The sequence below is a fragment of the Gasterosteus aculeatus genome, chromosome 6 (assembly GCF_964276395.1).
Source record: "Gasterosteus aculeatus chromosome 6, fGasAcu3.hap1.1, whole genome shotgun sequence".
NCBI lineage: Eukaryota > Metazoa > Chordata > Actinopteri > Perciformes > Gasterosteidae > Gasterosteus > Gasterosteus aculeatus.
In genome coordinates, this window is record NC_135693.1 from 18,555,164 (window position 1) to 18,568,117 (window position 12,954).

A 12,954-nucleotide genomic window follows, 5' to 3' on the forward strand; every position below is an offset into this window, starting at 1 on the left:
ACCAGCAGATCTCCGTGCTGGGAGCTTATATAAGGGGGAGTGGGAGGCTGAGAGCTATTTCAGGACCCAAAAAGACGCGTGTGTGTGTGTGTGTGCGTGGCTATGGTACCCATATGGATTTGTATTGGTGCAGCTGTGTGTGTGTGTGTGTGTGTGTGTGTGTGTGTGTGTGTGTGTGTGTGTGTGTGTGTGTGTGTGTGTGTAGGACTATAAGGGCTCTGATTCAATGGGTTTCATAACCAGTGAAGTTTGAGGTGAAGTTTGGCTCAGAGACGCTCTGTTCCTACGACGCGTTCACTCAAACCCCAGAGCTGCACACACACACACGCACACACACACACACGCACACACACGCACACACACGCACACGCACGCACACGCACACACACGCACACGCACGCACACGCACACACGCACACGCACACAGTAAAAAAGAGCCAGCGATCCCACAGAGCTGCGTAGCAACTGGAGAAATGCCCACGTGTTACTTGTTGCAGCTCACCAGACGTGTCGAGTGCACCCGCAGCCCCCTTCTATTAATTGCAGCCTTCTCTGCCCCCAGAGACCCCCCGGCTCTGACTGATGTCATGTGGAGGCCGTTTAAGGCTCCACGACTTCCTGTCAGAGACACATTTCTTACACAACCGTTGGAGGGTGTTTAGTGGAAGCAACACAGAGGAAGGACGTTGCCTGAGAGGACAAGCGGAGCAATTATTGGACAACTTCTAACGCTTTGTCTATAATGTCTCCTCAAACAACGGGACGGACACGAAAAACATTCATGGTCCCCAACAGGACAGAGCCCGATCACTGATCAAACCAAACACGCCTCGTGTCCTCAAAGCGGAGTGTGGAGACCCACATCTGATTCGGTTACATAATACCGGCAGAGGACCAACGGAGAGGAAGACAAACGCGCTACGGCGAAGGCCGAGAGGCTCGATGGGACAATAAAACGCGTTACGGGACTCGGACTGACGTCACAGCCTCCGGCGCCGGACTGATACACACGTGATCAATACCTTTACATGAGATGGTTTTCATGACGAGTATATTGATCGTGGTGATGTCACGGGGGAAAAGGTCTCTAAGAAGGTAGTTGTAGTAAGTAGTTTATTTAAATCTATTTTATCTATATTTTTTAGATAGTCACCGTTTTTTTTGTTTTCAATCAAGTAGAAAACTGTAGCAGCATGTATATATATATATATATATATATATAAATATATATAAAAAAACACAGGAACAAGGTAATGGACATGAAATCATGTTTTTCACAACGTTCTTCCATCTAGTGGTGATTCAGCTGAATCACATCACATTTCTGTGTCCTTTAATGCGCGGTGACATAATTGTGTTATTTATTATATTGACATGTTAAAATGTAAAAGCTCAGCAGGTTTGATTCCTGTTGTCTCACACGGAAGTGGGGTACAGCGCCTGTCAATCACAGGAGGGATTTGCGACATCACGCCTCCAAATACCGCCGGGCCGCGGTGTGATGAACTCAACCCGTGACGGCAACAAACCAAGTGATGGATCTCAACTAGAACGATGAGTAAATAAACTGAATATTACTGCATCTTGTGTTCTGTAATAATATTTTATTCCACCTTGGATTCGTGCATTGATCTTTTATGATCTAAAGCAATTTAAAGACACCTAACCAAAACAAAGCAGGCCGTCGATATCTTTTCAGCACGAGTTCACCGCTGAGAGCTGTAAAAACAAAAGAGCGGTTTGATTTATTTTGAGCTTTCATCTCCCAGGCGCTGCTAATTAAACCACTTTGCCCAAACGCGGCGTGAGAAGCCTGCAGGGCGACGTCCTCTCAAAACACGGAGAATCCAGGAAAATCTAGTAAAAACCGCCACAACTTCTTTACGCGCGACCACTTAGTGCGCCGACGAATCAAGCTGCTCCCACCGATGGAGGTCTCATTTCACAATGAGCCTTTTCCAATCATTCATAATAAAATGTGTGGCATCCCACGCAAGGCCACGAAATAACAACCTGCCGCTCATCAGCACGCGGCCGCTAATGAATCACAAACAAACAACCGGCGGGTAGTAAGTGGGAGGCAGGAAAAGGTTCCCTCATCGCACAAGAGCAACGTGCACCTGAGTAAGAGGGCCGTGCAGTCGAGTAAGAGCAACGTGCAGTCGAGTAAGAGCAACGTGCAGCCGAGTAAGAGCAACGTGCAGCCGAGTAAGAGCAACGTGCAGTCGAGTAAGAGCAACGTGCAGTCGAGTAAGAGCAACATGCAGTCGAGTAAGAGCAACGTGCAGTCGAGTAAGAGCAACGTGCAGCCGAGTAAGAGCAACGTGCTCCCGAGTAAGAGCAACGTGCTCCCGAGTAAGAGCAACGTGCAGTCGAGTAAGAGCAACGTGCACCCGAGTAAGGCAACGTGCTCCCGAGTAAGAGCAACGTGCAGTCGAGTAAGAGCAACGTGCTCCCGAGTAAGAGCAACGTGCACCCGAGTAAGAGCTCACCTGTCTAAAGTCTTTGGGGACTCTGAGGTCATCACATGGAGCTGGCTGCCTTACGTGGGATCTATTGTTAATTTGGTTTGTTGTATATTCTCATTGATTTTAACATTTTCAGACATTCCTTTTTTTGGTTAGTTTATCTCAGGTTTTATCACTGAAGTATCTGGAGTGAGTCGATTCAAGGCCCCTTTTTTATGTTTAATTTAGAAAGAGAGATTTAAAATGTACAAGGCTAGTAAGAATTCTATAAACTGATCATTATATTATTAGTATAATTTATTCCTCTCCACTAAATACAGATCATCTGCTGCTCTAGCATTAGCATGAAGACATGAGGGCCGGGACAGCGGGTCGGCCCTGTGCAACACCGGCATGTCATTGCAAATTCATACACTCCTTTTAATCCTCTAATTGCTGATCGGATCGACGGATTTGTGTCTCGTGAGATCAAACCTGTGTCCCCCCCCCCCCCCCCCCCCCAAAGAGAAAACCAGCCCTGCAGTCACATGCACAAACACACAGACGAACAAACGCAGGTTCTCCGATTTAATCATGAATTTTCGGTCTACAAAAATGACAATCATGTTGATGTTGTGACCTCGAATGAAAAAACAACAATAGAAGCTTTTAGCCGGACTACTTGACATATACTCCACATGTATCTTAGTGTGTGTGTGGGGGGGGGGGGGCGGGTCTATTTTGGTCTGCGGGTTTAAAGTGTCCGTCTCTCGTCCACAGCCGGTCCAGTGGCAGAGCGTCTCTGTGGCGCCGCAGAGAGACATCTGTGGCCTTGGTTGGTTACCGTGTGTCGTCGCCATGGCGACTCGTAAATGGTTGTCACAACTACTTGGTACAAAGCTCCTGGCGAATGCGGCCGGTCAGTGTCTCTGCCTCCCCCGCCTCCGGCGTGCTGTCCGGCGCGGCCGTCACGGCGACCGGGTGTTGAGCACCCGCACAGTCTCGCGGCCGTAGTGCCAGTAGCTGTAGCCGGACGCTGCCGTGGTCACCGCTGTAATGTACCTGAAATATGAATAATGCAGAACACACATGGTCTATTTAGTTTATTATAAATGTCGACGGGATCATTTTTTGCCAATCAATCAATATTGATTAATCAGCTTCCACCTGTGTCCGTCATTATACGGGAGTAAGACAAATAATCAGAAAACAATATCCATTGAATTCAATATAGTTTTGTTTTTAACGGCATCATTGTTTTGAATGTTTAATTCATGTAATATTCAACCAGACCATTTTTTTTTTGTTTCATTTGCAACAATCTGCAGAATTTGCATAAAAATATTGGTTACTGTGACACAATCAAGTGTTTCTCTGTGAGGGAAAAACAAAATGTTTCCTCTTGTAATCACTGCAGGTAAAAAACAAAACAAAAGAGGTGACGGGTATTAAAGTCAGAGGTTTACCACAAGCACTGCAGCAGCACGCTGTCGGTGTACTGGAACACGGGAGCCGCCAGAGAGGAAGCAACCAGGAGCAGCTGGATGGCTGTGTTCACCTGAAAACCATCATCATCATCACCACAAAAAGATCTACACACAACTTGCTCTTCTGGCGTGACGCAATTGAATATGATCTCAAATAAAAGAACATGGATGAACGTAATGACTTTCTGTCTCCTTTTCGATCCTTTTCGCGCAGTTTGAGACATTTATATTTGGTGTCGAGGAAACAGCGTATTTATATATCAGCTCAACGGATCAACTTCTGCACTTTGAGAATCCTTCAATCCCATTTTCACCCCAAAGACAGAGACAAGTGTCCGTAAAGCGACAGGTAACCATTTCCCCTGACATCCGAATGTGAGGCTCCATCGGTGCTAAAAGTAAAGAAATGTGCAGAACGTTCAGTGCACAATGTGTGTGTGTGTGTGTCTGTGTGCGTCACCTTGCTGAAGAGTGTGGGCTTGAGCTGTGCTGTGGTGTAGCAGGGGTTAAAAAACCTGCTGAGGGTCACCTGGGTGAAACACGGAGAGAGCGAGCGATTGTTAAGTGCGTATCATTCTTCCTCTGCTGTTCCTCTCACGGCCTAAATTGTGCGAGGCCTGTCGTGTGCGTTGGGAGGGAAGCGTGCGGGCGTCTCACCGGCGGCGGCACGGTCTTGTATCGGACCCAGAAGACGGCAGCGATCAACCCGACGTCTCTGGAGATCACCAGAGCCGTCAGCGGCGCTACAACACAACAAACGACTGCATTCGCGAGACCATCGAAACACAATAATAGACCTTTGAGGGATGGTTTCCCCTCACGGTGGGACTGTTGGCAGCAGAATACCTGGTATGAGCTCGGCATACGTGAGGCTGACGTACAAAATGCTGATGAGGATCTTGTCGGCCAGAGGGTCGAGAGCGCTGCCCAGCGCCGACTTCTGAGTGGGCCACGTTCTGGCGATGTAACCGTCCAACTAGAGAGGGACAGGAGGGGGGGGGGGGGGGGGGGGGGAGGGGACAGGGACGTTCTGAAAGATCATTTCACGTTGGAAGGGCGTTTTTTTTAAAAACGCGGCGGGAGCCAGTGGGGCGTCTGTTTACCAGGTCGGTCGCGCCGGCCAGCGTGAACAGAGCCAGGCTGAGGTGGAAGTGCTGCTGGATCACCAGGTGGCCCAAGAAGGGGGCCAGCACAATCCGAGACACGCACAAGAAGTTGGGGATTGTCCACGGGTTCTCGTACTGTAGAAGAAAAACAAAAAGAAGATTTAAATCCGTTGCTTTGTGGATCCTCGGGGGGGTTCGTACAGCAACGTCAACACAAAGAGATGAATCACAAGATGAATCCGCTTGAACCTACTGAAAGATAAAGAGAGCTCGTGTTTCCCCTCGTCGTAAACAACAATATTGATGAGTTAAAACACAAGAAGATAAAATAGGTGGTTACAAAAGTATGTAATGAAATATCAGTTAATTGCAAAAACAAACGAAAGGAACACACAATATATACACATGTGTTATTACAATGTTATGAAATTACCACCTAAAAAAGTTCTCTCCTGTGAACAAAACTATGACGCAATGATTGTAAGATATTAACTCCTTCCCCTTTCTGTACTTCTGTACTTTGTACCAGCTGATCAGCTGAGGAAGGATTTACTTCCTGTGCACACTTCTCCTTTATTAGATGTAATACTGAAGTAGCTCCACTTGGTTGATGTGATTAAATATAGTAAATACAGTTTATTGCATGTAGCTTCCTGCTGAGAACAGTTGGACCTCTTTAGTGTCACGTGGTTTTATTGCTGATCGGTACTCACCAGCTCTTTGAACTTGAAGAGCCCTTCTCCCGGTAGCGGATCGCCGCCTTGGTTCCGGTCCCCGGGCCGCGCGCTGTCCGGTGTCCCCTCGGCCTTGCCGCTGCACAGCCCGCGCGCGCCGCGGAGCAGCGGGGACCGGAGACCGGCCGCCGACCTCCCGTGACCTCCCCGGTGCGGGAGAGCGTCCCCTTTGAGCCGCAGGAGGCCCCCGCAGACCGGGGAGCGCGTTAACGGCGCGTAGTCGGCGGCAGGTGCGTGGCGCCGTGACGCCGCGACACGGAGCGGAAGCGCGCCGGCGGAGGCGAGGCGGCGGACCGTCGCCGCGTTGCGCCACAACGGCCCGGAAACATTCCGCAAGCACATCATCATTGTCCCGGTACCGTTTTCATGACCGGGTTTGAGCCTCTGGCGGTCAGAGCCGACGGGATCACAGCGCCAGACAGCGGGCTGCCATGCTGCCGTAAAGTGACGCCGCATACAACGTCGTAAAATCCGAGACTTTTATTTTGAAAATACAAGATCGTTTTTTTTTCGGCAGAAGAAAGTCGCCACGTCATAAAGCGTTTATCAAATGGTAGAATGACACAATGTTAAACACCGTTTAGGCTGATAGTAAAAAAGTAAATATTTTAAGTTATTCTGGTAATTCAATTAAAAAGTGAACTTTTATCAATGTTAACGGCATAAAAAACACAAAACACTTGAATTTACAGGGAAATAAAGTTATTTATTACAATATGTTGACATTAACTGATAAGTGCACCTGCAAAAAGTAATCAGAAACTTGAGAAAGCTTAGAGACAACGCACCCGATACCTTTTTGCTGAAAACAGACAAAACATAAAACTGCTCCAAAGCAACCGTGCAAATAGCATTTATCCTATTAGGCTTTATACCGATTCATACCAATTTATACAAACGTGTCATTTTATGTACATTGAAACAAGATTATAGTCATCTATGTATTCTTTACCTTCCATTCATTGTCTCTGACTTCATCTACAACTGCTGTTTAATTCTGTAACCATGTACTGTGTAATAATACATGTACACTGAAAGAGAACTGTACCTGACTGTAAACCAGCTGGTAGGTTTTGCACTAAAGGAAACGTTTGTAGTCCCACCTGACTGATACAAACATGATAATTAATACCATGTTTAGTTTAAAGCTTTTTCTGTGACAACAGATGCAGACCAATTCAGCCGAGATGTCAGTCGACAGCAAGCGGTGGTCTCTGTACCGTCACTGTGGTGATTCAGAGTCTCTTCAGGAAGGATTCACAGTGGGGGCGCTGGTTGGTGGTTTGGTGAATGTGGGCCGGTTCTCTATGTAAAAAGCCCCCGCTCACTGATCCCAGGACACTGACCTTTGCCGGGAGGCTCAGACGGTCTGCAGCTGGTAGAGCTTGGCTCCTTTCTTCAGGAGGAAACCCTGTTCATTCAGGGAACTCACAAGGCCTTCAAAATCCATCACCTGGGAGGAGGACACCAACGGCTCAATTAACCCGTCACAGGTCCTGCTGCACGCAGCCGTGAACAAAGTGAGCGACGTGGATGTAAACGCGGTCCATCGGGGTACCTCGTGTGTTTCCCGTCATTGCTGTGCGTTCTCACCTTGACGTTCATGCTGTTGGCCACGGAGCGCAGCGTCTGCAGGTCAAACTGCGTCTGATTGGTCCTCTCGGCGTGCCGGTGCAGCGCGTTGACCAGCCGCTTCGCCGCGCTCCGCTGACTCATGCCGGATCCCAGCTGAGAGCGCTCAAAGTCCAGATTCCCCAGACCGTCCGAGTACGTATCCGCCAGACTGAGGCACAAAATCAATCACACACAGACACACAATCACCATCAAATGTTTTTAAGATTAAAAGTTAATGACAAATCGAAAGCTTGACTTGTGAATTTCTTTCTAACATTTTAAAGAGAAAACAGCGAATGGTCTTGTTGCGATAACAATTAGCGTGTTCATTCAAATAGCTGTTGGTCACCTGTGTTTCATGATGTCCACCACGTCTTCAGCATCACTGTTGGTCGCCGTCTCTCTGAGCTCCAGTCTGGCTCTGGCCTGCACAAAAACAACAAAATGAGTATAAAAGTAGTGAAAAGGGAAAACTAAAAGACGATCCACACAAAGCGACCGTGCCTCGGTCAGTCGGATCAGCGACTCGAGTTGCCGCGTGGTGATGGGAGTGGAGTCGGCAGAGTGGGCCTGAGCTCGCAGCGACAGGTAGAAGGCCTGAAGGGTCTTTGCCGCTTCGGGGGAGAGCGACGGCTGGACGTACTGACGAGCGTAGCTGATGTACTTCCTCAACAAAGGCACCGGGATGGCGTCCACGCTTTCACCTGCCGGCACCTCGACACAGATGCACACACAGTACCTCTATTACAATTGCACACGAAAGATCTCACTGAGCTTGTCGCGTGTTCCCACCTGCAGGCGTTCGGACAGCGGCATGTCACTGGGATCCAGCAGGATGGAGGTCTCCAGTGCACTGGGAGCCCTGGTCACCGTGGCGCCGCTGGCCCGGCCTTTTCCCGCCCTGTTGGCCATGATGTATTCCGACAGGTGGCGATCGTGCGTCTCGTCCGGGATGTCCAGGAGGAGGAAGACCACGTCGAATCGAGAGAGCAGCGCCGAGCCCATTCTAAACTCGAGAAGGCCAAACTGTGAGTACGAATAAACCACCTGCGCGCTCATCCGGCATGTGTGGCGAGATCCTTCCGGGCTGTTGAGCTTACTTCAGATTCTCGGACACCGTCTTGGCTCTGTTGTAATGTCCTCCGATGGGGTTGGCAGCGGCGATCACGGACGTCCTGGCGGGCAGGGAGGCCACTATCCCGGCCTTGGCCAGGCTCACTGACTGCTGCTCCATGGCCTCCAGCAGAGCCTGCTGCTGGTGGCCCAGCTTATCGAACTCGTCGATGCAGCACAGGCCTGGCAGGCAACCGACGGAGGGCAGAGGACGGAAAAGGAACAAGGCCCGGGAAGGGAGAGAACGCAAACAAAGAGAGAACCACCTCAAAGTCTGTTCCGCACCATACTTGTATGTGTAGATGACTTCAAACAAGAGCCTGATCCATAATGGACATCTGGGGGCCAAGGAGATAATTCTCTTCATGGCTATCTGTATGTTTCACTCATTATTTTATACTCACTTTAGTCTTGCTTCCCTAACTTTGTAAGACTGGCTTTCCTACCTTGGTCAGCCAGAACCAAGGCTCCGGCCTCCAGAGCAAAGTCCCCGGTCCCCGAGTCTCGGGATAAACTCACTGTTAGTCCTACGAAAGCAAACACCCAACATTTAATTCACAACTTGATTTTGAGACCTGAAAAACTGCCTCACCGGCAGCATTGCTTTAAAGAGCAAGGATTTACCTGTGGTGCTTGTGCTGTTGCCACATACATAGATTCCTCTGGGAGCCACGTTACACACTGCCTACACACAAGACACAGAGAATGTCCAAGTATTAGCAATACATTGTTTTCCGAAGGTAAAGAGATTACAAGAGGAACAAAAAAAGGGCTCCATTTGAAGGTGTCCAGTGTGTTTTCTTGGTCACCTGCAGCATCTGACTCTTCCCCAGTCCCGGGTCTCCCACCATCAGGATGTGAGGGTCTCCTCGGACCGGGACGCTGTTCTTGTCCGTGTGCTTCTGTCTGCCCCCAAACAGCGCCAAGGACAAAGCAGCTTTCACCAGCTTTGGGACAAACAAGAAGAGGGGATGATGGACAGAACACGCGGGTGTGAATGACATCACAGATCGCCGTGTGACCTTATCGTGAAACTCACCAGGTGGCCGTAGATGACGGGACATAAAGAGCTGAGGGAAGGAAGAAGGTCAGAAGGTCAAAACTATTTTCTTTTATACGCTGAAAATTAAGAAGACAGTAAGACGCACATTGGGTAATAAACGTCTTACTGTACTATGAGCCTCAGCAGGTCTGGCTGTGACTGGATCTCCTGGATGGCATACAGCTCCTTCAGACTGAACTCCTCCCCTCCACGATCCTCATGCGACCCATCTGACCCCTGACCTGACTTGGACCTTTGACCTAAAGACGGAGAAATAAGAACTTATGGCTCTGCCCACACAACACTTAACATCTCTGCGTGGATCCAAACACACAAGCGTTGATACCTTTAGAGTTGCTGACTGAAGTGGCTTCGATGTAGAGGAGGAACATACACTGATCCTTGTTGGCCCGGGAAGTCCCTCCACGCAGAAAAAAAAAAAGTTTATAGTAATTTATACATTTTATTAGTACAGAAAATGAACATCTCTTTTACATTTACTTAACAAATATCAAAAAGGCAAAAGCTTAACCTCAAACTTCAGGGAGCGTGTGTGTGTTTCAGGGTGTTGTGTACCATCGTTAGTGACTCTAACTATGCCGGTAACGGTGACTGCGTCTCCGGGGACGCAGCTGTCACAGAGGTCAGAGGTCAGGTGACACTCCACGGTGCGCGGGATTCGTCCGGCCTCCCTCTGCTCTCCGCCCATCGACTCCTGCACCCTGAAGACGCAAAACGACTTCAGTCTGCGTTCATGAACGCCGACTGTTTATGTTCTTACACGTTCCACTTTCAACCTGCCGCAACGACACTTTGCTGACGTACTTGATGATCTGGAAGTCCACAGTCTGGGTGAGAGGGGAAGTCCGGATCGGAGTGAAGGAGCGGCCGCGGCAGTCGGGCTGGAGGCACTGCGTGATAAAAAAAACACAATCCGTCTGTAAAACCAAAGCAGTGAAGACAAAGCGGGTCGTGTGTGCAGACAAAGCGCGCGCTCACACCTTGGTAGGAGCGGCGTACTTCCCGTGCTGCAGCGGCAGGGACTGCACGTGCGAGCCGCCCACACACCTGAAGGCCATCCTGGTGCACAGAGGTTTGATGTTGCTCACCCGGACCACCGTCCCCTTCACGCACACCAGCCGGCCGAACGCGCTGGCACGCAGCATCCGCAGCGCGGTCAGCGGCTCGTAGTTGTACAGCCTGCGGACGAGTCGCGCGCAGAGAGTCACGCTGGGCGGGGGGAGGGGGAGGGGAGGTCGAAGGTTAGGCGACCGGGTCCGGGTGTGTGAGAGCACTACCTGGCGCTGATGTGGGGGATGTTGACAATCGGTGTGGCGACAGGAAGCTCCTCCCCTTGAAGGCCGGCCGCCTGTTTCTCCAGATCTATAGTCAACACCTGGAAAGACACAACCACTCAGCCGGGTGTTTGACGCCTCGCTGCTTCGCCTCTCCACAGAACTCTTACAGCTAAGAGGAGAGTTTCAGTCAACGGTGGCACAGATCACTTAAAGTTCTGTCAAAGCTGCTTTAAACGGTCATGAAATTCTGCACATAGATTGTATGAATAGGCTGGAACACGTTTGTCTGTTGTTACTGTGTGTGTGTACCTGGTGAACGGCCAAACCCAAACAGTTGAGTATCACGTCCGGCTGTTCCTTCAGCTCTGTGGAGAGATTAGGAAGCGCTCCACGCACCGATTCGTCTCCAGTCAAGTCTGCGTAATCTACCAGAACACTGCCTTGACGCTCAATCTCATCCTGTGGGCCAACACACAATAACTCAGCTTTAAGAAAGACATAAGAAACATTGAAAATATTACTTTTATGGTCGATTTGTTAAATGCAAAAGGTACACAACCTTGTCGTAGAGTTCAATCTTTGAGTTGAAATATTGCTCAAACACTTTGATCTTCTCCACACTAGGTGAGCTCTCTATGAAGCCTGCACACGAAGAGGACGTATTAAGACACATCACAGAGGAGCTACGTTGTCATGATCATGATATGTGGATATGTATTTATATATCTATATAAATACAAACATATATTTAGAGCATCATCATGTGAAACAGAGACCGACCTTCTGTGAAGTACAGCCTCCATCCTCTGTACGGACACACGATATCGAGAGTCGCCTGACAAAGCGCTGGGAAAGGATTGTAAATGATGACACATTTGGTAAGAATATTGAATGCTATTATTCCATATGTGCCCACCTCACTTTATACAAATCACACCAGTCCTGCAAAGGTTTCGTAAAAAGGAAAATTATATCAAGCTCACCTCTCTGGCTGCTGAAAGTCTGGTTCCCTGATCCTCCTTCCCCAGCACCACCTCCCCCTCTCCACCCTCCTCCACCTGCCGATCCACCTCGCCACGGTCTGCCCCTCCATCCTCCCCCTCCTCTCCATCCTCCTCCTCTTCCTGTCCATCCGCCACCACCTCCTCCTCCTCTCCATCCGCCGCCACTACCTCCTCCTCCTCCTCCTCTCCATCCTCCTCCCCCTCCACCACCACCTCCTCCTCTACTACCTCCTCCCCTCCATGAACCTCTTCGTGATTCCTCTCCACTCATTACTTTCCTAAAACAAAAACAGGAAAGGACCAGAATGAAAGGTACAAAGCGGTCGTCTTGGAGATATTTGAAAAATAATATAAAGTAATCATCGCATTTATAGATGATCTAAGTTGTTGCTTTGAGTGATTACTGCCAAAAGACCAACTGTCACGTCGCTTTATCGCCATTATATTTACACAGCTCCAGACTCCATTTAAAAACACAGTTAGTCAACGTGTCATTTCGTACAAACCACTGGAACATTCGGCACATCAATAAACTACTTAGAAGTTATTAATTCACTTTGAATAAGCAGATTTACAACGTTTACGGTCTTAATAAACGAGCTAAGCTAGCTTAGTCACCCCTCTGATTCCCACACGGGTAAAATGTATTAAACTGTTAATTAAAACGGTTATTTTGACGTCTTAGTTTATCGGTGACGTTTTACTTGCTCAACGTTCCGTTAAAACGCAACGACAGCGACATTACAAACCTTCCGTTGTGCCGCGGCGACGAGTTTAAAGATAAAAACGTCCACAACGTGTTAAATTAACTCAAGACGTGAGTTGTGGACGTTTACGGTTGTTTCCCTCCACTGACGTTGAAGCTTCTTCTTCTTTGGTGCAAATGCGCAGCAGACTCGGTTGTCGCGGCCTCCGCTGCGCTCCCGTGGACAAGCAGCGCCACTACAGAAGGAAGGTTAATTTACCATGACATTTTAGAATTAATATCAATATCAATCTTTTTTCAAAATAACTTTCAAACTAAAAAATGTCGACCCTTTACATTAGTTTTTTAAAAACTTTTTCACGTGAAATATTTCATCATCAACATCTTTTTTTGACGTAATTT

At 48.7% G+C, this 12,954-nt stretch overlaps 2 protein-coding genes and 1 long non-coding RNA gene across 3 annotated transcripts; 1 reads left to right on the plus strand and 2 right to left on the minus strand.

Moving 5' to 3' along the window:
• Window positions 1–977: 977 nt before the first annotated feature.
• LOC120820543 (uncharacterized) lies at window positions 978–4,007 on the plus strand. The gene is made up of 2 exons (XR_013467984.1): window positions 978–1,104; window positions 3,865–4,007. It is a non-coding gene; the product is annotated as an uncharacterized LOC120820543 (long non-coding RNA).
• Window positions 3,022–6,272, minus strand: crls1 (cardiolipin synthase 1). The gene is made up of 7 exons (XM_040178443.2): window positions 5,754–6,272; window positions 5,038–5,175; window positions 4,781–4,910; window positions 4,592–4,677; window positions 4,395–4,463; window positions 3,914–4,005; window positions 3,022–3,509 (listed from the first exon to the last, which is right to left on the minus strand). Exons 1-7 carry the CDS (start codon window positions 6,228–6,230, stop codon window positions 3,416–3,418), a joined length of 1,086 nt encoding a protein of 361 aa, XP_040034377.2. The 5' UTR covers window positions 6,231–6,272; the 3' UTR covers window positions 3,022–3,415.
• Window positions 6,273–6,459: 187 nt separating this feature from the next.
• Window positions 6,460–12,806, minus strand: mcm8 (minichromosome maintenance 8 homologous recombination repair factor). The gene is made up of 21 exons (XM_040179012.2): window positions 12,596–12,806; window positions 11,826–12,124; window positions 11,623–11,688; window positions 11,402–11,484; window positions 11,152–11,301; window positions 10,843–10,940; window positions 10,546–10,744; window positions 10,370–10,455; window positions 10,121–10,266; window positions 9,891–9,965; window positions 9,672–9,804; window positions 9,542–9,572; window positions 9,312–9,449; window positions 9,127–9,187; window positions 8,949–9,029; window positions 8,490–8,685; window positions 8,182–8,395; window positions 7,894–8,103; window positions 7,739–7,815; window positions 7,368–7,557; window positions 6,460–7,227 (listed from the first exon to the last, which is right to left on the minus strand). Exons 2-21 carry the CDS (start codon window positions 12,115–12,117, stop codon window positions 7,135–7,137), a joined length of 2,619 nt encoding a protein of 872 aa, XP_040034946.2. The 5' UTR covers window positions 12,118–12,124; window positions 12,596–12,806; the 3' UTR covers window positions 6,460–7,134.
• Between the last annotated feature and the right edge of the window lie 148 nt (window positions 12,807–12,954).